General features: G+C 35.2%; 1 protein-coding gene across 1 annotated transcript; it reads right to left on the bottom strand.

The window, feature by feature from the left end:
• Positions 1–568: 568 nt before the first annotated feature.
• On the bottom strand, positions 569–26232 carry LOC121381451 (glycoprotein-N-acetylgalactosamine 3-beta-galactosyltransferase 1-like). Its single transcript, XM_041510770.1, has 5 exons — positions 25998–26232; positions 19943–20127; positions 17613–18104; positions 7155–7271; positions 569–5329 (listed from the first exon to the last, which is right to left on the bottom strand). Exons 1-5 carry the CDS (start codon positions 26230–26232, stop codon positions 5180–5182), a joined length of 1179 nt encoding a protein of 392 aa, XP_041366704.1. The 3' UTR covers positions 569–5179.
• Positions 26233–27057: the final 825 nt, after the last annotated feature.

Raw genomic sequence — 27057 nt, forward strand, 5'->3', positions numbered from 1 at the left:
GATAGCTATATCTATTTCCATTTTATCCTGCAGTCACTCGTCACAGTGAGGAATATGATGACTAAACAAAGCACAGTGGAATTCTACAAGTAACAAGATGTCATCTGTCATGTGACAGGCCTGACCATACTAATCTACTTCGGACTAGATTTTTAATTGTATATTTTAAAGGGACATACCCTAGTTTTTAAACACTAAGGCATATGTTTTACTATTAGAGCTGTTTTTGATAACTGAAATCATACTTTACTTAGATTTTGTTGTTTAGATTATCCATTTTCGTACAATCAAAGTGTTTTTGGTCATCCTGGTGTTTTTAATATCACGAAATGCATTTCTCATGTTTTTAAAATGTCTGAGAAGTAACAATTATGGAGTCAAGTTTTAGTCTATTTTTAGAGGAACTCCTGTTTCACTCAAACTGTAACTTTATCCAAATGTGTTACAGGTTTGTAGATTAACTAAACTTATTAGTGTTGATTTTCACGGGTTGAAACTAGGGCCTGTCCCTTTAACATTGTTAGTTTTAATATGATATATAAAAATAAAGTTTTGTGTCAATTAAAAGTTAACAATTAAACTTCAAAAATAGCAGAAAACCAGTTACTTTGTAACAAAATGTCAATCTATATTACATAAACCTATTTTGTCAAATTAAAATAAAATTCACCAATTGCTTTTAAAATTGGCAATTGGTGAATTAGGAAAGTGCCACAACTAGTCCTGATCCTTAACCTGTTACTGTTTTTATCCTGCAATCCAACAAAAAGAGATGGGGGAAATCATATTTATTCCCGGCCTTTGATATGCCTGAAACTGCTGCACAAAACAATGAAGTGTTCAGAAGCACGACTTCATACCAAATTCAGAACATTATTCTTCATTGGATGAGCTAAAACAACCTATTAATTCCTAAATTAATAAGTTAATTTAAATAAAATTGCAACATTTTCTGCAAGCCTTTAGGATAAAGACAATAACAGGTTAATTACAAAGGATATTGGCTTTATCTCGTTCAGGAACCTTTGACAAAACCTTGCAGAGTTCCTCTTTCATATCTTTACAGGATATAGCTAACATCTAACATTTAATCAGCCCTCAAACTTGGTGATGCAAATAAAGTTAAATAAACTTAAAAGCTGTTTTAATATTGGTCTGTGAAAGAATTTTTATCATTAACAGGCACTGACTTTGTTGATTTAAACAATATTTTATTCCTCAATCAAATACTAAACTGCAGTCACACGATGATGTGAATGTTTAGGGCTGATTAACATGTTATTCTTTATTTATCCAGTAATCACTGTATACATTTGGCAAGATATGATGACTAGATAAATCTCTATATTTTCTGTCACTGAACAAAAAATATAGGTCACGTGACATAAGCCCGACTCAACTTGAGTATTTCATTCAATAAACATACTCTTTTAATCATTTGTTGAAGTACAGTAAATACAAATAACTTTTAGCTTTGCGATAACAATACAAAACTTGGACATTTATTTATGAGTCCAGAAATGCTTTATTAATATGACAGAATATAGCTGGCGTCTTACAAATAATGATGTCATGTAACATGTATGATGTCATACGGAAAAAGCCTTGCTAGGTGGATAATACTCGATTTGCGTACACAAAACTGGAATAAATAATGATTTTCTAAATATTCCAGTAGGACTGCAGGATAAAACAAATAACTGGTTACTGTCTTAAGGTATCAGCTTTATCCTGCCCAGGTCGAATGGTGAATGCGGCTTGGCAAAACCTCGCTGCATTTGCCATTCTAACCATCGCAGGATAAAGCCGATATCTTAAGACAATAACCAGTCATTCCCTATATTTACACGTCATTACACAGATTTTGATAATCAACACAGACGAATGTCCAGTCACAATGAAATCATAAGACCTTGTTTTGATTGGTGTTAAAACAGCAGGCCTGTAAGAGCCTGCGTGAAGAAGAAGACGGCATTTAAAAACAATTTTAAAAAGCCAATAAATAAAGCACCAAATTATTATAAATAAATTTATACATCTGAATACATGAAAGGTGGATATTGGAAAATAATGATAACATACATCAACATGAAATGGAATGAACCATGGTTTAGATGAGTACCCTGTATTCAGACAGATTCATGAGATAATGGTTGAAGTACCCAAAGTCTAAATACAGTTAACATATCATAACCATGATGTAATGGTGTTGATGAGTCAACTGTATTCACATGCATGAGATAATGGTTGAAGTATCAGGGGCGGATTATGGGGGGTTTCCCCAGTTGTATGGACACCCCCCCCCCCCCGGGCTAAAAAAACCCAACTCCACCACGAAAAATTTCAAATTATAAACATTTACACATTGTTTCGGAAACACCCCCTCCCTTACCTAAAGCATAATCCGCCCCTGAGTATCCAAAGTCTAAATACATGATGTAATGGATAGACAACCCAGATAGCTGAGGTGTGTGTCCAGGACAGCGTGCTTGAATCTTAATATGATATATCCATGAAAATAAGTTGAAATGAAATTAATACATGGAAAAACAAACATTATATCAAACGTTTTTGTTGTTGTTGTTTAACAGCACCACTAGAGCAGATTGATTAATTAATCATTGCAAATTGGATTTCAAACATTTGGCAATTGTAACGCTTGGTCTTCAAAGGAATTTTAGTAACAACGGATCTCTTTTTCCACACAGGACAGCACATACCACAGCTTTTGATATACCAGGGGTAAAAAAAACCAAAACTCTGCCAAAGAGATTCAATTCTACAACCCAAGCATCTCATTGCATGAGCTAAATCCCACGACCTCAGACTCTGAATGTCTAAGAAATTATTGAAAAATGAAAAACATTTTCTTTCTATCTGAAACTTTTGAATGATGGTAGTGAAGATGGGGTGGCAAATGTAATGCCAGAGTAAACATTGGTGAACAAAGCTCAAATGTAATGCCAGAGCAATCATTGGTGAACAAAGCTCAAATGACAATTTGAAGGAAAATAGTGAAACTGTACTCTTCAGATTTACTGTGAACCTGAGAAAAACAGAAAGGGGAGAAATATCTGCTGAAATTTTTGTAGTTATATAATAGCAGGCATTGAAATAAGTCGAGAACGGTTGTTCAGGTTACCAGGAGGTTACTGCATGTAAGAAAAGTCGAGAACGGTGTTTCGTTCTCGACACAAATTTCAACATTGGCGGTAGTTTCGTTTCCAGGCAATGCATTCCGGACTTCTGCGTTTCATTTTCTTAAAAGGAATTGCATCAATGTTCACGCTCACTTGTGCAATTGCAAGCAATTATAGTCATTCCGTGTTTAAGCAGCATCCACTAGATGAATTTACGTGCGTGTTTCGTTTTCTCATACAAAATTGCACTGATGTTTGTGTGCACTTGTGCAATTGCAAGCAATTACGACAATCTGCATTTAAGCAGCGCCCACTAGATAAATTTACTTCTGGATTTCGTTTCTCGTACCGATGTTCGCATGCACCGATACAATTTTTGAACGTCCAGGAATTCAATTCTAACTTTCATATACATGTGTAGTTGTGGTACCGGTAACCCATACTTTACCAGGCTATATTTTGTGGTAACCTGTAAATGGGTTACCAGAGACACTGCTTATTTCAATGCCTGTAATAGCATGTGGATTGTTGTTACATTCTAAAAACTATGAATATAGTAAAAGATAAAAATTTGCCAGGACAACGACTTTTAAACATAGAGTTAAAATAACCTTTTGATTTACATACCAATTTTTACGCTTTTCAATAATTTGACCAACTTTACAGTTGCACATAAAGGACATAATAAACATGATTCTTCCTCTCTTTTTTTTCTAACAATTTAATACAAATCTGTAAGAGTCTACTTGTATTGTGTAATATTGTCATTTCCCTAAAGCAGGTTTGCAGAAAGTACTCGACCCGGTCGCCAAATGCGAGTAAAAATTCTGATGGACGAATTCAAAAATACAACTACCAGTCCGATGGTCTACCTGTCTTTTTTATTTCGTTTACCACGTGATGTTGATCACTTACTAAGTGTTCTTAATAATGTTTTGTCAACATATCTATATACATGCATATGAACTGAACTGAAGACACTGTATATTATAATATTGTTAATAATATATTGTTCTCTAGACTGGCGGACCAGTAGTGATTCTGGTGGGCTAGTAAATTTTAGTTGATTCTGGTCCGGCAGGCTAGTTAAATATTTTCCATTTCTGCACCCCTGCTAAAGCAATGACCTTGAACATCTCTAAGGTACACTATGTAATCAAAGCAAAGCAGATTAACCCAGCCATGGCGTAACTACCGAAATATTGAAGTTAGACAAGTCAATCTTTAGTTTTACAGACCCTGAAATTCACTACAGCAATCAGCAGTGATGCTGCAAAAAAGCTGTGGCAAAATTGATCAGCGACAGCATTTTTATTATTATTTGCCAAAAATGTCGAATGACTGGAAAGATTTAAGAGCTGCAAATTGATCACCTAGCAATAATTTATTTTAATGAATATCATTTGAAACTTCAAAACTTCAGCATGCCTTGATTTTTCTCATGGTCAAGACTGTACTTTATTATCTGCACTAAATTGTTACAAGATACCCAAATGGTCGCAAGATGGTGTGAATTTCAAGGGCTGGTTTGAAAGCCATAAAGTGATGCTCGAAACTAGTGTCACAATTATATGCAACTTCAGAGAAAACTGTTATGGATTTACTTCATTAACAAAAATTTTTTTTTTTGAAATACTTGACCCATGTTAAACAATCATATCTATTTTTCATTCAGCAGTCACATAACAAACAGAGATTGTCTCCATTCAGGGAACACTTCGTCTAGTATTGTGCTGCAATTCACTACGCAGGTTTCAGACACTGCTACACAATTCTAAACATTAAATAGTAGCTGCTAATATATTTTCATTCAATTAACAACTTTTGCTAATCAAAGCTTTGAAGACAAAATATTCCCTGCCATTTCCCTGTCACACACACACAAATAGTGACCTCTTCCGCCACAGACAGACATGTTCCCCACTTCCCTAACACAGACATACATAAATATTCACCACTTCCCTAACATACAGTTTGCTTGAAAAGCAGACAGACCATGTGTAGACCGGGTAACCAGACATGATGGGGACAAATGAGTGTTAGCTTCCTGGTGCCTGTGTGTTAACTTTGATATCTGCACTCTTTGGCTTCACTATGGTGTTACTGTCTAGTAGAAGTTCAGAGCTGTCGGCTTCCTTCTCTGTGTGTTTATGTTCAGCCACTTGTTTATTGGTGTCAGCTGGACATTGCTGAAATAAAAAACAAAACAATCTCAAGTACAATGGTGTTTCAACAAGAATAAATCATAAAAGTAAACACGAAGAAAGACATGTTTTATTTAATGATACACTCAACACATTTTAATTATAGTTATATAGACAATAATACATGAGTGTCCGTTAGATACTGTTTATCTTACGAGTTGTTTTAAAATGTATCTAACAAGCGAATGTGAGTTTAATGCATTTTTAAACGAGTTGTAAGATAAATGGTATCTAATGGACACGAATATATTATTCTATTTCTTACACATCCTCAAAAGGCAGGCTGTAAGCAAATTTTAACATCTTTTCATCTAAAAGTTATTTACAGCCCTTGCACTTAAACGTCACAGACAAATGATTGTCAGGTTAACTATAGTAGATTTCTGCCAGAGGGTAAAACGGGTATGGTGTCATACCCAAATTTTGTTTGCAGATTTTATTTTTTAAGTTAATTTTTAGACATAATTAGTTACTCTTATCATTACTGTATGATTTTCTTAACACTAACTCTAAACTTAACCCATTTTCTTTCTGGGGGAGGCCTCCAATACTCCCTGTTGACTGTGGTTGCATTCAATTCCATAGCGCCATACCCAAAAATGTCTTTCTGACAGAAATATATAATATGTCAGTGTAATCGATTTTGATTGTGCTGTTTTTTCATTGGATCGTATGTCTTGAAATTGTTAACACGTGTACATGTGTTAACAAGTATGTGTTATAAAAAATAGCAAATGATGTTCTCACCAACAGGTGTGTAAGAAATGGCATTGGACACATGGTTAAGGAGACCACCACTTCATAGGCTACTGATTTAACAGCTAGGGAGCTTTTATATGGACTTTGATACACCAGCTGTGAAGCACTGGCTGGAACAAGAAGAAACACAATGGGCCCACTGACAGGAATTGATCCCAAACTCTGACTGTGCATCAGACATGCTCTTTACCACTGGGCTACATTGCACCCCCAGAAAACAAGAGGCCAAGCTGGAACCATCAAGCTCCTCTGAACTGAAACTGCAATTTGGATACCACATGCATGTACATCCAGGGCTTCAAGATTATGGTAGCCCCACTCCCATGGCTAGTGATATTCAATGTTGGGCTAGTAAATAACTACTACTGCCATGCCTGACGGCTAGTGAAAAAAAAAGATCAAATGTTACAATTAAGTCTATTTTGTAAATATGAATATAAAGCCCCTCATCCCAACCTCCAATGTTAGTTTTTTAAAGCTCTATCTCCCTCTTTAGGTGACATATGATTATTACTATTATTTAGTAAAATTGTATTACCTTAAAGTAGGGCTAGTGAATTTCTAAACATGGCTAGTAAGTCTTTCAAATCCCTGATCCCATGGTTAGTTTTTTTTATAAAAATTCTAGAAGCCCTGACATCACCATAGAAAGGCACAACTACATTTAGATATGTCACGAATCGAACATAATAAATGGATTTGCTTTACCTGGCATGTGTTTTTCAAAATATCTGTAGCAAAATTTTAGTAGCATATGTTATTAAGACTGTGAGATGACAGAAAATACAAGTATTTTTAAACTCTAATTAGAAGGAAGGAAATATTTTATTTAACAATGCACTCAACACATTTTATTTATGGTTATATGGCGTTAGACACATGGTTAAGGCTCTAATTAGAAGTGAAAAACTCACTTGTTTTATATGAACACTGACAGTATGGTTTGAGATGGTCGATCATTTATGTGCACCACCTGTTATCATGACACTGACAAATGGTATAAAGTACATACACTATATACTGTAACTACATGTAGATGCAAAGAACTCACCTGTTTCACCTGGATGCCATATGGTTTGAGATGGTAGATCATGTAGTCCAGTACGTACATTAGGTTGGGAGGAACATAGTGGAATGTTATAGCATAGTCACTACAGCACTCGGGCCCCTGAAATCACAAACATACATGTAGGTTCACTGTACTGATATGTATTACTAGATGTAAACAAGGGAAAGTTCCAATAATAGGTTAAGTGACAAAGATAGTGACATCCACTGCATGGAAAGGAAATGGTTTATTTAACGTTACACTCAACACATTTTATTTACGTTATATGGAATCGAACATATGGTTAAGGACCACACAGATATTGAGGGAGGAAACCCGCTGTCGCCATTTCATAAGCTAGTCTTTTCGATTAGCAGCAAGGGATCTTTTATATGCACCATCCCATAGACAGGATAGCACATACCACGGCCTTTGATGTACCAGTCGTGGTGCACTGGCTGGAGCGAGAAATAGCCCAATGGGCCCACTGACGGGGATCGATCCCAAACCGACCATGCATCAAGCGAGCGCTTTACGACTGGGCTACATCTCGCCCCTCCACTGCATGAAATTCATCTTTGTAATCAATATTTAGTATGATGTGTGTTCAGTAGTTGACTGGACCAGAGCACAAAAAGATTCATGCGAAGTGCGGCATCGAGTAAAAACAAACAAGGCTGTCGGCAGTGCACATCAAAAGAGGGGAGAAGGTCAGAATGATAGGAAACTGTTAAAAAGGCCTTGCACATTATATTATAGATTATACAAAGTTTTAGTACATATAACCCAATTAGTGATAACTAACTTCCATTGTGATGCATGAAATTAGGAAACTGTTAAAAAAGGCCTTGCACATTATATTATAGATTATACAAAGTTTTAGTACATATAACCCAATGGGCGTCTTAGCTCAAAACAGGGGAGATAATAAAACAGGTGGCGCGTTACTCGTCAGGGTCCAACAAACTCGGACAATAGCTGTATTTTTTCATTGCTTTGTCATTCTTTGTTATACCACGATCTTAACGGACCAAAACCGTATCGGCTCTGTACAGGACGTTCCTACACAGCACGGTTCTGCACAGGACGGTCTATAGTATACGCTGCAGTGAATGGTTACCAGTCGTTACCAGTTGACGTTTGTCTACACGTGTACTGAGATATGAGGGTGGAAGTCAGTAATAATAAAGAAAATATATGTATATTGTGGATAATAATCAATAAAATGTATATGTGCATATGTATCGTCAACGTCCCTAACTGCGTTATGCTTCAAATTCACTTTGTTTTCTCGTGCACGGTTCGCGCAATCAACATCCTTTTGTTGTATCTAAGTATCTAAATACAAAATTTTACAAACCCCTAAAACCATTAATTTTACTAAGTCGTTTTTGTTTATTCCTTAAAATTACCGATATCGGATCCACATGACTGGTAGAAATTGACTTAAAATGGAGAAAGACGAATTAACTTTCGGTGCGTGTCGCATGACCTCACACGTGCCAGATCAACAAGGCCAAAGAATTTAATTTTTATGATTTTTAGGACCCCTGTTGTTAGAATTTGTTTTCAATTATTATATTCGATCTGCAAAAGGTATGCTACATTTTTGTGCCTCTATTGTAGTGAATTGTATTCATAATACATTCATAACAGTTGTAAATAATTTTGAGTATATAAATTTTGTTAATTTAAAATCAATTCATTAAAAAAGAAAATATTTTACAAACTATGTGCAGGTATGGATGTAATGCCTATCAGTATTGACATCAAGTGTGAGCGATGTGTGTTGATAAAACATGGACTGGACCAGAATGCTTGACAAATTGAATTTTTCCTTTCAAAAAAATTGAATAAATCAAGTGTTCGGCAACTGTGCATAATTAATTTTTTCATGTACATGTAGTTGTCTTAAAAATGGAAAATGAGGAACTGCACATGTGCATTACGATACTTTTTGCAAATGCATGCGCCTGAAAGCAGTTAGAAATGTCGCACTTTTTCCTGTTTACTGTAGGGTGTTTCACTGTTTACTAGAATGGATTTGTTTTACATCCAAATTGTAGATTTTTTACGTTAAATGATTAAAATCTATTTTGTTTCACGTATCGTAGCTGAAAAATGTAGAATAATATTTCCGTAAATATCGTATTCGTGTTTTTGTTGTTATATATATATATATATATAGTGATGACGGCTCTATACAGGACGTTCCTACACAGGGCGGTCTAGTATTTTATATACTTAGATATGGTGGAAAAGACATTAACAGTAAAAGTAATAAATATATATTTTGTATCATACTCAATGCGTTCGTGTTAACACTGTATAAAATGTGTGCATGGGTATACTTTGCCGCATAAAAACTCAACTTTGCCACCCAAATTTGCTTTATGTACTTTTCCCAATTAGATAGACATTAAGAAAAATGCAACAAAACACATTCTGATATTTAAAATATTACTTTACTGTTAAAACAAACTGGTACGTAATTTCAAGTCACTCAGTTGGTTGCTTATAACCTGAAGCCAGTCAGAGACAAACCAGGTTTCTGGGACCCTGTCGATCGTCGCGTCATCTGGAATAGAGTTATCTCCACCTGTTTCAGCTAAGACGCTCATTAGACATAACTAACTTCCACTGTGATGCATGATCAAAAAGTAAGACAAAATATTAAACTGAAACCAATAATACTTTATCTTATTACCCATATGGACTCAAAATAATATGTTAATAGTTTTCAATAATTGCAGTGTGCAGATTGCTGTCACACCCACTGATCCATTAATGAGTCAGATAACACACACATGTACAAAGATTTAGATGGAAATTTTGACTCATTTGTTTCATAGACATGAAATGGTTTATTTTTTATAAGCAGTGGCCTTAATAGCATAGAAAAATAATTATTTTCTGATGCAACCACAGTCATATTGTAAACATTTGGCTGTAAAAAGAATGCTGCCATGCAATGCCATATCACTTACCGGTACATTATGTCACATAATGTGCATACGGTTACATGACGTAATGGCTGATAGCTTTGTTGTAGATGGCAGACGAATTTTTACATTAAAAACCAGTTAAAGTGATAATGGGTTATAAAGAGAATAACCAACTTGCTACTGAAAGCTACAAATTATCTGTCCCCCATGAATAAATGTGGTAAAAGCCTTGTCAAAGGCTTGGGTTTACATTTATTCACTCGAGACAAAGAATGTATAATTCCTCAAAGCTCGTATGATAAAGTGTACACTCGGATGAATGAACACTTTGATTTGCCAATGCAATTTTGCCTGGATCATAACACATACACACACACAGATGGACAAAATTACGGATATTCGGACATTGTAAGTAATAAAATTCGGGTCTGATTACATTTAATAGCATTGCATGAACACAACCTGCCTGTATCAACTAGGTCAGGGCCTGCAACATGCGTGTGTACAGATAACGATATAGGTATTAACAGTATTAGTAATACATACAGGTAGTCAGCTATTGCACGTGTGTCTCATAATTTGTATATTACAGCAATCATTGGCTAGTTGCCAGACTCAGCATATTCCACTGCTGGCCACAAAGTACCATAATGGACATAGATACATGCATTTCACAAACTGATTAAAATATCACTTTCCAAGATAACTAATGATAAAAATGTCTTTCCTATTAAAGCTGGAAACGCCAGGGTTAAGAACATGTATATCCAGAACATTAAATTGTCAATCTGTAATAATTAAATTTCCCTTATATTCATTACAATTTAACGTCATCCCATTAGTCCAGATGTAGCAACCAGTGCCAGATTTATAAGGGGGCAAAGGGGGCAATTGCCCCGAGCCCTCCTGCCAGAGGGGGCCCCCCCAGACTAAGGACTTCCTTTAAAAAAAATGTAATAATCATAAAATTAGGTGGGTTTTTTTTTTTATATGTCATGTAATTTCATTTCTATGTTGAGGGGCCCCTGAACCTGAAGTGTCCCGGGCCACCCAAAGTCTAAATCCAGCCCTGGTAGCAACGGTAGTTTATTAATTCTCAATGAATGTAAAAATTACATCATCAGGGAACATCATATCTGATAACATCATTTTATATGGGCACGTTTATGAACCACAAATTAGTCAAAATAAAGATGAACGTTTAGTGTTATCATTAGCAAGATTAATTCAAATTTAATTGTAAGTATTGTCTGTTATTTCTTTTACATTCATCTGGGTACGAACAAAAAAAAAATCAATCTACAAACTTATGTGAGAACAACTTCACTGATTCACACTGTTTGCAGGTGATTTGTTTTCTTCATACCCAGATGAATGTAAAAGAAATAACAGACAATACTTAAAATTAAATTTGAATTAATCTTGCTAATGATAACACTAAACGTTCATCTTTATTTTGTAAACAATATGTGTACTACTTTTTGAATGTTATACCCGTATTCTGAAAATCTCAAAATACGACTTTTAATAAATCTAAATTGTTATACTCGTATAAAGTAAAACCCCTCAAAACCAAAGTTCAGTAATATCTGCTTTTAAAAGAAATTCCCTCAAACCTAAATGTTTTTCACCTTCCCTTATTAAATATCAGTACAGAACAAAACCTCTCTAAACCAGACACCTCTTAAAAGGAGACTTTTCTCTTGGTCCCATGGACATCTGGTTTAAAGAGGTTTCACTATGTATACACGAAATGTCTGGATAGAAAGATCTGTAGAAAAGCTCTCTCCTCCCACTGGGTATTAATTATGCTCAAGGCTAATTGTACAAGTCATTGCCAAAACCTACAACTGGGGCCAAACTTACTGGTACATTTTAACTAGATAAACATTAGTTGATATGGATTAGAAATGTGGCATTTTCTATTTGGTATTATTATAATTCACGTAACTGTTGTGACATACCAAACTTTAACAGAAACTGTACACCTACTACATACATAATAAACAAGTTTCCAGTTATTATAAAATTTATGTCATGAGTGAAATACTTTTCAGTTGTCACGAGCTATAGTGAATAACAAATGAAAATTATTTCATAAGGGACATAAATTTGATAATAACTGGTACTGAGTTTGTTATTCTATTTATTACCTCAGCTATTTTTTCTCTAAAAGGCTTTATTTCGACACACATGCACGTACATGTATAGAAACGATATAAACCACTTTACACAGTTCTGAATATTGCTATAACTTTGTTATTTTATCACATTCATAAATAATTTTCAAAAACAAAAGTTCTCTTTATTCTGGTACAAACTCTATAATGAAGTGCATTAAAATGACATTTTGATATAACTTTAACACCAAAAACAAGACAGCCGTAAACGCAAACTCTTTAAACTACATGATGTCATTGTGTGTGTTTGCCAAATTGTGATGACGTCATATATAGTACCGACAAGGTCATTGGTTTATAAGCGCCAAATAATCCAATAGTATTGTTCGTTAGACCAATGCATGATAATTCCTCAGTGAGAAATTCTGATTTTTATTTTCCCCGTTATGAGTGCCTGCTGAGGGGTAATAAAGCGTGTTACTGCAGGCACCGAGACAAGCACAGTACCTTGTATTGCGGTGTTAACCCATGCACAAGGTACCACAATTCACCGACCTGCTGGTAACCTAAATATACTTTGACAAAAATATCAAGTTAACAGTTCTCACTGCTGTTATCATTGCCATTGTATTGATATTTGTATGTGTGTATCTTATATTATACAAATAAAATACAACTGGTCAAAGCGTACGAGGGTTTGTTTTTGTTAGATCACATGCTACTAAGAATAAAGAATGGTAACCTTCTGGCAACCCAAATGATCAATTTAGAACTTAAATCAAAACAAATTTTGTTTAATGACACCACTAGAGCACATTGATTAATTATGGTAATCATTGGCTATTGGATGTCAAACATTTAGTTATTCTGACACATACAGGTAGTCATCAGAGAAAACTCGCTACAAATTCCTAATGCAGCAAGGGATCTTTTATATGCACTTTCCTACAGACAGGAAAGCACATACCATGACCTTTGACCATTTGTGGTGCACGGGTTGGAGAACTTATCAATGCCTGCTGGTGTAGGTTTGTCAATCTAATAATAATTGTTATACCTCTATTCTTTCTTTCTTTCTCTTATTCTTTTTATGTGCCACTACACATGTGCCCTCCAGGGCAATGACACGTCCCTCCAGGATTGAACCACTGGCAGGGCCAATGGCAAGTCCCTCCAGGATTGAACTACTGGCAGGGCCAACCACACGTCCTCCAGAATTGAACTACTGGCAGGGCCAACCACACGTCCTCCAGAATTGAACTACTGGCAGGGCCAACCACACGTCCTCCAGGATCGAACCACTGGCAGGGCCAATGACACTTCCCTCCAAGATCGAACCACTGGCAGGGTTAATGACACGTCCCTCCAGGATCGAACCACTGGCAGGGTCAACAGCATATCCCTCCAGGATCGAACCACTGGCAGGGCCAACGACACGATCCCGGACGAAACAATACCTCTATTACTCATACTGGTAGTTCTTTTCTTTGTTTATCTGCTAAAATGCTAAATGTTTTAAAGAAAAGACACTTACAATGCTAACTTCAATAATGCTACTGTAAAAATACAATATAATCCTTTATCCGTTCCAGTATCATACTATCAATCAAAGAGTTACTTTCACCATGATTTCAACAACCAAATCCCACTTTGCAAATATTTCCATTTAAACTATTAACTACATACATGTACAATTAAGTAACATGTATGTAAAATCTACAATTAAGCAAAAAGAAATCAAAAGAAATCCTTAAAAAATAGCAACAAATAAAACAAACTCCAAGAAAAGAAATTTAAAAATAGCCATCAGTTTAAAAAAAAAAAAAGAGTAAAAGTTAAATAGAAGCAAATATTGTGCAACCAGAAGAAACATCTCAGCAGTGTCACTTGGTAGGTAAGCAGTATCCCATTTGTATTATTTTAAATAGTATACTAACTTATAACATCCAACTAAAAAGTACAGCTGAAAAACAAAATGCTATCATGTTGACTACAAGTATGAGAAAGTTGAGTAACAGGAAACAATGCATTTATTTAATGAAAACCCATTAGGTACCTCATTTGACTAGAACAAACCGGGGGGCGTGACATAGCCCAGAGGTAAAGCACTTGCCTGATGCACAGTCGGTCTGGGATTGATCCCTGTCGGTGGGCCCATTAGGCTATTTCTCACTCCAGCCAGTGCACCATGGCTGGTATATCAAAGGCTGTGGTATGTGCTATCTTGTCTATGGGATGGTGCATATAAAATATCTCTTGCTAAAAATGTAGCGGGTTTCATTTCTTACACTATACATGTATGTCAAAATTACCAAATGTTTGACATCCAGTAGCCGGATGATTAATAAATCAATGTGCTGTAGAGGTGTCATTAAACAAACCAAACTTTAGAACAAACAGGAATTTCACATAATTATAATATATGTGGTCTACCATAACCTGATGGAGTATAGCTTATAGCTGCACTCATAAAGAGTACAAAAAAGAGAGTTTGTTTTGTTTAACGGCACCACTAGAGCACACTGATTTATTAATCATCAGCTATTGGATGTCAAACATTTGGTCATTTTGACAATCATAGACAGGAAACCCGCTATATTTTTTCATTAGTAGCAAGGGATCTTTTATATGCACCATCCCACACAGGACAGCATATACCATAGCCTTTGATATACCAGTCGTGGTGCACTGGCTGGAACAAGAAATAACCCAATGGGCCCACCGATGGGGATCGATCCCAGACCGACCGCTCATCAGGTGTGCGCTTTACCACTGGGCTACGTCCCACCCCTTCATAAGAGTACAAAACAAGATATTAAAGATTCTAACAAGGTCGACCGAATGTACCTATAGAACTACATTGTATGTTATGCGAAGGACATCACACTTTAAGACCTTAAGACAAAGGACATCAGGGCTATAGCTCTGGGTGAGCAAAACAATTCGCCAAATTGTTTATTAAACTTAAAAAATGGCAGAAATCAAGTTATTTTCTTTAAAAAATGTCAGTTATTACATAAAATTATTTCGCCAAATTGAAATAAAATTCACCGATTGCTTTCAAAATTCGCAAATATGGTGAGTGCCAGAGCTAGCCCTGTACATTTTCCATCTAAAGAAAGACTACCGATAATTGCCTGTGGGCACTTACACTGGTATTACGAGGTAATCTCAAAGTGCACCGTAGCATGATATTGATAACATTAGTACTAGCCAAACTGATGTCAATCTAAATGAGTTCAATGAAGCGTTGAACACTTTACTGTGGTAAACATTGCTAAAGATTTGCTGTAATCATATAAAGAAATGAGTGATTCTCTTTATATTTTAAGTAATTCATGACCGTCTCAGATCAATGTCAAAGAAACACCACTAGAGCACATTGAATAATTAATCATCAGCTATTGGATGTCACACATTTGGTAACTCTGACAGTCTTAGAGAGGAAACCCGCTACATTTTCCCATTATTAGCAAGGGTTCTTTTATCACTTTCCCCAGACAAGAAAGCACATACCACAGCCTTTGACCAGTTCTGGGGCACTGGTTGGAATGAGAAAAAAAACCCAATCAGGTGAATGGATCCACCATGGCAGATCATTGTTAAAGATAAGACTTATGGTTTTGGGCAGCCATCTTGGATGACAGTATAGAAAAATGTCAAAATGTGCTATAGACGAGTACCAAAAATGTATTTTGATACCCTAAAAGCATAAGAACAATATATTACAAGCTACGTGTTGTTTCAAATGGTCTTATTTGTGATCCACCAATTTCAATTTTTATGCTGCAATGTTGAATTTCCACCATATTGAAAGTTCCAATTTTTTTTTAATGGTTTTGCCCAACTCAAAACCTGCTAATGTTCATGTATATTGATTAAAAGTCAGACTGTGCCAATTAAGGTGACCTATCACTCTCACTCCCCAACACTCCCTTGAGACTAGATCAAGGTAGGTCATTTTTAGCTTAACCTTAGGATGTCAATTAAAAAACTGGAGTACCAATGAGCTACATGATATGCATGTGAAAAGGTCAGGGTGACCTATTTTATAGTATGAAACACACCACCGTCACAAGTTGTACTTGCATGCAAGGTTTGATGATCCTATCTGAATTGATTAGACAGATATTCTCTGGAAATGAAAAGTTGACAGACGTATGGACGGACAATGCCATAAAATAATATGACATGTCAAAGACAGTCGTATATAAAACAAAACCTTCCCACAATAAAAGGAAGGAAGGAAATGTTTTATTTAACGACGCACTCAACACATTTTATTTACAGTTATATGGCGTCGAACATATGGTTAAGGACCACACAGATATTGAGAGGAAACCTGCTGTTGCCACTTCATAGGCTACTCTTTTCGATTAGCAGCAAGGGATCTTTTATATGCACCATCCCACAGACACGCTATCACATACCACAGCCTTTGATATACCAGTCGTGGTGCACTAGCTGGAGCGAAATTTAGCCCAATGGGTCCATTGATGGAGACCGACCCCAGACTGACCGAACGCTTTACCACTGGGCTACGTAGTTTGGCAATATCTTAAATAGCTCCCCATAATCCGAGTTAGGGGAACAATTAATCCCCTCAATTGTTTTCATGTTGATGTCTGAAACTTGAAGTTGAACATAAAACAAAAACAAAATAATGAATAAATGTGTAAACTTGAACAAAACTTGAAATAACCATACCATTACCATTTGTTACACTGATGACCCTCTGTCATCCTATCTTATAAACATATGTCTAGCCATCAAAGTGAAAACCTGTAGCAGTGAAACCAAACATGTATAATTTTCAAATGAACTGCACATTTTAGCAAAAATGACCGAGAAATGAAAGTAAAAATAATTTACAAAAGTCATGGAAATTGTGCCACTGTCTTTTTATATGTTTTTATCACCATTAGGAACCAGTTTGATTCAAGGTAACCATAATAAGCCTCCAAAAATTGCATAAACAAATGTTTGGCTCTTGCAAATCTAGTTTGGAATTTTACAGGACGTAAAATAAAATGGGATTAACAATTTCTGAATTTTCAAAGACCAAATGTAACTTGTAAATACTACATAATATTGGTTAAAATTGAAATTCTTTAAATGTACTACAATGTATATAATATATATAATATTGATTGGTTTAAGCGTGAAACCCGTAAACCTACCTACTACATATAGGTAATATTTACCGGTTGGAAGGGAATTTTTCAAACCTATAGTACAGTACATAATATTTGGCTTAAAGTGAAACTATCAAACCTACAGTATACTACAGAAATATATAAAATATTTATTTAAAAGTAAAATTCTCAAACCTACTGTATACTAATTAAATACTATATAATATTTCTTGGTTAAAACTAAAAGTGAAATTCTCTGACCTGCTTGGCTGGGTAGAAGTTGTAGTTGAAGTACCACATGTCCGATGGTAGTATTCCCGGTATGAGGTGGTGTTCAGGAATGAATGGATGAAAGCGCTCCCTGCCGAGTTCGTCCCGCGAGTCTCCAGCCTTGACGCCGATGTTCTGCAAACACTTCCCCATTTCAAGATCTTCCGCTCCCCCGCTGTCAGCCCGACACTTGTCACTGTTCGAAGCGGCCTTCGTGATGAAGCGGACAAGAGCTTCCCGGCTTAACACATAGCCAGCACCCCCACTCATGTAGCCCTGGGAAACATACGGTTTAAACCGTCGACCATAGTAAACAGGGGAATTGGGGTCCTTGTCACTTAAAAAGTATCTCATGTTTTCAACAATGGTGTATGTATCATCATCCGCTTTAAAAAACCAGTCAGCGTCATTCAAATGATGTTTGTGAACATATTTAAATGCTTCTTTTGTCTTCGCCCATAGATTGTCCCGGCCTTCACTAACCTGGAATTATTTTTTTAAAATGTCAGTGGGATATATATATATATATATATATATATATATATATATATATATATATATATAAATATATATATATATATATATATATATATATATTGTATAGTACTGTGTATATTGTATCAGGGGTGGGGAAAAGCAATTTTTTTTACCGGTCTGGGACTGATCCTGATCTCTGAGACCGAAATTATTTTTGAAAAACGCGCGTTTATCATTCTTGTCGGTCCGAAGCACCTGTCCATTTCTATTATTGGAACAAATTCCTATTGGTCAAGTGGACCGGCCACCCCAGACATTGGTATCTCAGGCATGATTTAAGATAATAAATAAATAGTGGTCAATATGGCTGGTGTTTCAGACATTTGTGATTTTAAAGTCTGCCTATCACTGAAGTTGGACCTACAGTAGTGTCAATCGACTGCCACTAGGCTAGACATTTATCAAAGTCGCTGAGCCGGTCAAGAGATTAAACAGACGTTAATGATAGCACCATTCTTGGTTTAAAAAGCCATCAAGGTATTACACTCCAATTAAAACAAAGGACCCAGAATTTGCAACTGGTTACAATCAACACCTGTGTACGGAGCTCTGTCAGGTCGAGTGTCCTAGTCTGAAAGCAAGAGGCTTTTGTGCAATACAAACTGCTTCAAATAGCATAAAATATAATGAAATAATCTATAAATGTATTTATTGTTGACTGTTCAATGTAGTGTATCCAATAATTATAAAGGATTTTAAAATTAACAAAAGGTTTCCACCTTTTTTTTAACAAGTGGGAGTAAGCAGAACAGCTACATGTACTGTTATCTCAAGAGCCAGTAGAAGTCACATTTCATCCAATCAGTGATTACGTTATTACTCTCTTTGTCTAAACATGTGGTAGCTTAGGCTGTCAAACGCTTCCAACGGTGCCATCTTTTATTAATTTTCAGGACACAGTACTGAATACTCATACTTTTTATACATATATGGGAATTAAAATTCATAACTTTTATTCCTTTTTTATATTATTTATTCTGTTATGTAAAATATATACAATTTGTGTGTGATTAAAAAAAAATTCTTCATGTTTTCATGTTTATCGTTTCGCATTCATGATTCAAGATAAAACTATACAAACAAATATCACTATGATTTTAAAAAAACCCCACACTATTTGGCAAATATCGCTTTTTAAATGGTTTTGTTTTCTTTTTTTTTTGTTTCTTCCTTCCATCCCCCCCGGTAGTGACGACATCAAATGGGACTGATTGACAATTTTATTTTTCCCCACCCCTGTATTGTATATATAGTAAATAAAGTGCAGGGCATCCAAATTAAAAAGATTTTTTTTAAATCATCCTTATTAATTAATCCATGAAGATTATCACCGATTGTAGCACCCTCAAGGTCCATTCACTTATTTGGTGAGGGGACTTGTATGTGTCAATGACAGAGAGAGCTACATGTATGCCAGCAGGATTTAGTGGTTTAGTCAGCAGGGCTAGCTCTTGATGAGCAAAACAATTTGCCAAATTATCTTTAAATATGCAAAATCCACTGGTATTTTGCAATAAAATACCAATCAATACTAGAAATGTTTTTGCCAAATCTAAATAAAATTTGCCAATTGTTCCTGAAATTCGCAATTGGCAAATTTGGCGAGTGGCAGAGCTAGCCTGGTCAGCTTTTGCTACCATGCAGGTTCGTTTCCAAGCTTATCAGTAGACAAATGCTACCAGTAGGTGTTTTTTTAACACAGGTCTGTAGGTACCTTATGAATGTATGAAATGATCTTCACGATTACAGCCGTGTGTGTATTCTACATGTACACATTAGTTTACCTCCAAGCGAACAGCTGGTAATTGTGGGTCAGCCTCAGAGCTCATGAAGATAAGGATGTTGCATCGTTTGCCCCACGTCACCTTGATGTGTTTCGCCTTGGCTTGGTGATTGCTGGGATTTGTCATCACCCAGCACAACACGCGCACCCGCTTCGCCAGCTCAATAGCAACGTCGCTCGATTCCTCTTTGTAAAACAGAGAAAAAACAACAACAATAAAAACCAATGTTATTAAAACACATCATATCTTGGTTCATAATCATTCTGGATTTGTGTTCTTTGACATTATTGCCATTAAAAAACCCACATTTAAACAAAACGAATTACATGTAAATTATACCAAAAGCACCAAATTTAACATTTACGTTTGTTCCAGTGCGGCCATAACTTGTTCGTTTCATTTCTGAATGACCCATGGAAATGAAACTTTCAACTTCCTTTTGGCAGGGATTCTAGATTATGGTAGCCCCATTCCCATGGCTAGTTATATTCATTGTTGGGCTAGTAAACAACTAATATTGCCACGTCCAATGGCTAGTGAATTGATTTGGGTCAAATGTTGCAGTTAGATCTATTTGGTAAATATGAATATCCTGCCCCCACCAACAATGTTAGTGTTTTTAAGCTCTAGTTCCCTCTAAAGGTGAAATATTCAAGTATTACTAATATTTAGCAAAATTGTATTAACTTAAAGTAAAGTAAGCTGGGCTCGAAACGGCCTGTGGCCAGGTCGCCAAATGTCCCATTTGGGCAACTTAAATAAAATAATGGTGTTAATCATCCAAATAATACTGGGTGATCTACTTTAGAGCTATAACATATGAGCCACTATTAATATTTGTATTGCATCTATTTATTCCACATTACAATCTTGCTTGTGGTTTGTGGTTCACTTACCATAATTTGCCAACATCAATTATTAATTTTTGGGCCACCATATTTACTGACAAGTTTCGAGGCCTGGTAAGGCTAGTGAATTCTGAATCGTGGCTAGTAAAGTAAACAAATTACTGATCCCATGGCTTGTGAATTTCATAAAAAATTCTAGAAGCCCTTCATTAGGTCCATTTTGTGTGTGACCATCATGTACATGTAATTGTGAAATGAAAATTATGTTTAATGATTCACCATCATTTGTTTATTGTTAATGGACTGTGCAAATAAAAAATAACAGGCTACACTTTAACTTAAGGTTAGTACAGGTTATATTGTTATATTTTATACATGTATGTACATACATGTGTACTATGTAGTCGGAGTGAGAACTAACAATCATGGATGTATATTTAAGATTCCACAAGCAAAATATAAAACAAAAAACTCAAAAACTACCAATTTAATTTTAATAGTAAATTGTACTTAACACCTGTCACATTTATAGTCAAGCAATATAATAAAGTTAGTTTAGGTTCAACAGAGTTTGTTAATTATAATTTAATTTTAATATCAAATGTACATGTGCATCAACCAAAGATGTCTAGATGACACAGTACGTGTTTGAAATAAGCACTTGTCCGTTTGTCTCGAAAAGTAAACATCTGCTTCCAAGGACAAGCAAAATGTACCATAATGGTTGTCTGGTGGACAAGAGAAAATGTTCAGTGCAGTTTCATTTTAATCAGTGAAAAATATTGTCCATGCACTTGAATAAAAATAAACACTTATTTGGACATGTATAAATATTGGCAGATTTCTACATGTTCTTGTCCCCCGTGGACTAAGTGAAATTGTCTGCTTATTTCTATCAAGTGCTGCTAGTTACATATACATATAGTTGCAATGACATATATTATTATACAACTTCAATCAACTATGTACAAATGTATATATGATATTATCAGCCCGTGTATATAATCATGTATAAATTGTTCGGTTTGTGCCAGTAAATTTACATTTAAACAGTCAGCCATCTGTTACACTCACATTAGCATACAATTATTGAATACCAGCACTGAATGATGAACCAGGACTCAAATTTAACAGTGGCTGTACAGCAACTGTTCTAGTCTTGAAAATTAGGTAGGACTTTCCTTTGGCACTGTCACGTATAAAGAACATTATAAATACTTATCATAATTAGAGTTAGGGTTACTAGGGTTAGTGACAGTGCCAAAGGAAAGTCCATCTGAAAATTATTTAACATCCATTGATTCCATGGGCAAACAATACAATTATCTTCTCTAAAGTCTGAACCAAATTGTTAACAACTAGCCTACAATAAATTACTCTCCTACCTTTAATTACCGTTAGATTTTCTCCACCTTTTGTCCAAACACCAGGCGAATATTATAGTATTTATACCGAATACTTTTCAAGAGTATGGGAAAATATCTGCCCCCCCCCCCCCCCCATCTCATCAGTGTAAAGAGGGATTTTTTGATGGGGCTTATAAATGAATGGAAAAGACGTCCGAACAGTCTAGCATACAATGATACATGCTAATACTATCACTAACCCTAACCCTGAATGAAATGAATGTTGGAATGTTCGGAAGTCTTGCCAATGAATGAACATCATATTACCAATTGTTATATTGAGCCACCCCCATTTAAACGAGAAAAATCATTGAAAATGGTAGACGGCAGAAAACTGCATATAATTTACCATCTCAGCGAAGTCGATATCGACGACACTGTAAATGGCTTTTTTACGATTTGCATCTGAACAAAATTTGGGGGAAATCTAATGGTAATTAAAGGTAGGAGAGCAATTTATTGTAGTTGTTAACAATTTCACTGAATTGGCTGAATAGGAGAAGCCACGGTGACGTCACATGTTTTGATCACGTGGTACCGCGTGAGCGCTGGTAGGCAAGAAACCAGTTGACAATACTGGCATTAGTAGTAATGAACAATCGAATGTTTTTCCGTCAATTAAATCAGTGTAGACTAGTTTTGATGAATGGTATTTTGTCATGGTAATTTCATACGTTGTTTTAGATGCACAAGTCACTGTAGTAAGGATTATGAAATTAGTTTCATCAAATACAGTGGAAGCGAAACGTTGAATAGTTAAAGCTGACAACAATCAACTTTGCCCATCCCACAACGGAGATCGTCATTTTATACAAGGTTTGTTGTATGTTATTCATTCGTAATACTAATACACGTCAGTATTTATTGAAATGAAAAAGTTGAAAAGATAATAAAAATATAAAAAATAATAATAATAAAAGCCCCCACCAAACTGACATGGAAACAAAGATACCCTGTGAACAGTAGGCCTGTCAATCGACAAACAACGTTTTATGTAACTTTTTGTTTGTATTGACAGATCCATTATAGTGGGTAAAACAAAAATCTGAATATATTTTATATTGTATTATGCCATAAAATATGTAGGTGGCTGGAGTATTTATATTTTTAATTAAATAACAGGGAGCTGTGTGTGTGTGTGTGTGTGCGTGCGTGCGTGTGTGTGGTGTGTGCAATCAAACATATATATTTGTTGTTTCATATGAAAATGGTTCTGAAATATTTCCATTTATTAATTATATTATATGTTAATTATAATGTTTTTACTTTTTTTATTGAAGAAGTGATCCACAGGTGTATTTGTAATGTGTAAGTTGATTTTTTTAAATAAAATAAAAGGTATAAACATTTCAGGGTGGGATATCAGATGTATTAAATCATTTGTTTTGGGATTAAAAATAAATAAATACTAATAATAAAACTGGATATTGATCCACAAGTTGGTGATAGCCACCATATTTTATTAAAAACATAAATTATGTTACATGCATTTATTATATAAGTTATCTGAATTTGTTTGCAGCAAATAAAGAAAGAAAAGGGGAAGCTGATTGTATTTATAAGTATTATTGTCATCAGTGACAGATGTCAATATGTCTTCACAAATACATTTATGTGTATTCAAATATTTCAATAATATTCAGTATACACAATATAAAACTTTCATACTTATATATCATAGAAATTTACCAATTTTCATATTTTTTTCTAGGTATCAGTGATCCCTGTTTATGGACAAAAAGAGAACCGGCAACTCTTGGATGAAAAATGGGCCTTTCACGATGAATTAAGGGCGTTTAAGTTTTAGGGTGAATTAAGGGATGCTAAGGAGAACACTGGTATCAGATTCCAGCGATTCTTTTCTACAGTATCTCATGTTTCTGTGCATAAGAAGGATACCAGAACCTTTTTCACTGACTTTCCAAACTACCATGTGCAATATTATTGGGGCTATTCAGTATGTGATGATGACATTGATAACACTTGGATTTAATCTTTTTTTTACCAGGATCTCTATTTTCTAATAAAAACAGACTTTACAAAATCAATAAAATTATATCGAGAAACAATAGACAACACATATTTATTATTTTCTTTTTCTATTATCATTATAACCAATGATCAAATGATATTGCATTGTGTTAATGTGTGTCTTACATTAAAACATTGTATTGTTACCATTTACAGTAATTTGTTGTTTTAACTGCTTTATTAATCAGGTTTGAAAGTGATAGCCTTTGAAACTGTGCCTCTTGTCAAAGGTAAACTGACACTTTTTAGATTTGAAAGGAAGGAATCTTTTATTTAAACAATGCACTCAAGTCATTTTAATTACGGATATATAGAGTCGGACATATTTAGGGATCACACAGATAATATTAGGGAGGAAACCTGCTGCTGTCACACAATGGATTACTCTTTCCGATTAACAATAAGGGATCTTGCATATGCATCAGCCCACAGACAGGATAATAAATAGTGTAGCCTTTGTTACACCAGTTGTAGAGCACTGGCTGGAATGAGAAATAGCCCTATAGGACCACCAACAGGAATCAATCCTAGATCGACTGCGTATTAAACTATGTCCTGGCCTGCATGGGATTAGGCGATTAAAATATTAATGGCAATTTTTATGTATATATATATATATAAAAAATAATGCTACAAAATGTTCTGAAGATGGAACCACAAAGGTGAGGGACCAAGTAAATTTGAGATGTATCCGGTTTAAAAGGCTAAGTTCTGTACTAATATTTAAAAAGGGACGCTGTAGCTAGAGGGAGCAATGTATGTGTGGTCATGGAACATGTATGGAAACTAAATTTAGGTTCCTCCATTTTAATACAATGTGTTAATATGTATCCGATATCAGCAAGTTTAAGGAATAAAAAAGGACTTGATAAAATTAATAGTTTTAAAGTTTTTGTAAAGTTTTCTAATAAGATACTTGTTTAAATTTATTGTTGTTGCCTTACAAATGAACCAGTAGACAAGTCTGATGTGTTATATATATATATAACTACTGTCTCTATATATTGTCTACTGGTTGTTCATTTGTAACAAATGTTCATATATATATATATATATATATATATATATATATATATATATATATATATATATATATATAATATATATATGGGTTATTTAAAATTGTTTAAAGAAATAATTTCCTTTAACAAAGTGTAGGCCAATTATTTCTTTTAAACAGTTTTAAATAAAAAAATATAGGCCTACTCGTTTTATTTTATTATTTTTATTTGTGTGTGCGCGCGCTCGTTTGTAATGCTTTACTTGAAAATATGGACCAGACGCTTTAAAAATACATGGACTAAAAATATTTATTCAGGTGAAAAGAAAAAGAAAAAAAAGGAAGTTTGCTATAGTTTTGAACTCGGTCAATCGTCAAATTTTATGGGTGGAAAGAGTACATGTATCTCCTCCATACAGGAGCTATGTAGAATAGCGCTCCCGTGCTACAAGCGGTAATTTAAGCACGTTTTGGCCATTCTTTGCTATTCACGCTACGCTAGTTCGCTTTGTTACTAATGGCCATTATGATAGACTTCTGCCTACCAGATGCGCGCGCATGCTGATACGTGACGTCACTTCCCTAAACACATGGCTTCTCCTATAATTGGGTTCAGACTTTGTCCTGTAGGCCTATTGACAGAATACATTTTACTCTGGAACTAGTTTCTGTATTCTGAATCTTTGATCTGTTCTAATGGAAACTGGGCATGCTTTTACGTTTTACCTACTGAATCAGTGAATGAAGGAAAGTAACCCGAGTTAGCCCACCTGCGTGTAAATGCGAGTGTTCGTCTGACCAATGAACAGATTCGTCCGGTCCTCGGAATTGATCCATTTCTCCATGACTGTGCGGACTTTTGGGAATGAAGCCACTGGAGTATATGAGGTTATTGGATGTACTCCGATATCTCATAGTAAACGTCAGCATGTACGTGACAGCAAAACCAAGCAACAAGCCGATTCCAAACGTAACGATTCCTTTTCGAGTTACACCCACTGCCATGATGGTAAAATTCAAGGGCGATAACTCTAATGTTTATTTTTTTCGACTGATAAGGGTCCAATGTATTAAATTAATTCCTATTGCCGATAATGTTAACGTTTACCAATAAAACTGATATACATATTGATCAACAAACCTAGGCAATGCACTAATAAAACAAGTGTGGCACCTCACATTTAATCTACCTGCAAGAAACTGAGGGGTCACATACCATTTAAGAGATTTTGGGTGTGGGTGGGGTGTGGGTGGGAAGGTATCCCGCACTGGTTTTAATCACTTAAGTACCATTGACGTTGGACTATACCAATTCAAATCCCATAGGCGACCATGTTAACGTTTGTGTTTAAAAACACTATATGCAATATATCAACCAAACTATGACCCATAAATATCAGTACCACAACCCCTGCCTCAAAGTATTAACTGCAGAAAATGGTACCTTTCATGGCTCATTTTCGGTATAACCAGATGTTTTTACAACACCCCTAGTTTCGCACAAAATGTTAGTACTTTTTTTTTTTACATGTACCCCATACATGTTCCAAGCACAAGGCTACTTGAGACAGTGGTACTAGATGAATTAAAATTGTATACATTTTTAGCCCAGATGAAACTAATTTATTTTACAACCAACACACTCACATTTATAACCAATCACAGGACTTGTGGTGTTAACTTCTCTATCAGCCGGAAATTAATTGGTATAGTGCTACCTAAACTGCGTTCACCTAACGACAAAAACACGAATACGATATTTACGGAAATACTATTCTACATTTTTCAGCTACGATACGTGAAACAAAATAGATTTCAATCAATTAACGT

Source organism: Gigantopelta aegis, chromosome 9 (assembly GCF_016097555.1).
Source record: "Gigantopelta aegis isolate Gae_Host chromosome 9, Gae_host_genome, whole genome shotgun sequence".
NCBI lineage: Eukaryota > Metazoa > Mollusca > Gastropoda > Neomphalida > Peltospiridae > Gigantopelta > Gigantopelta aegis.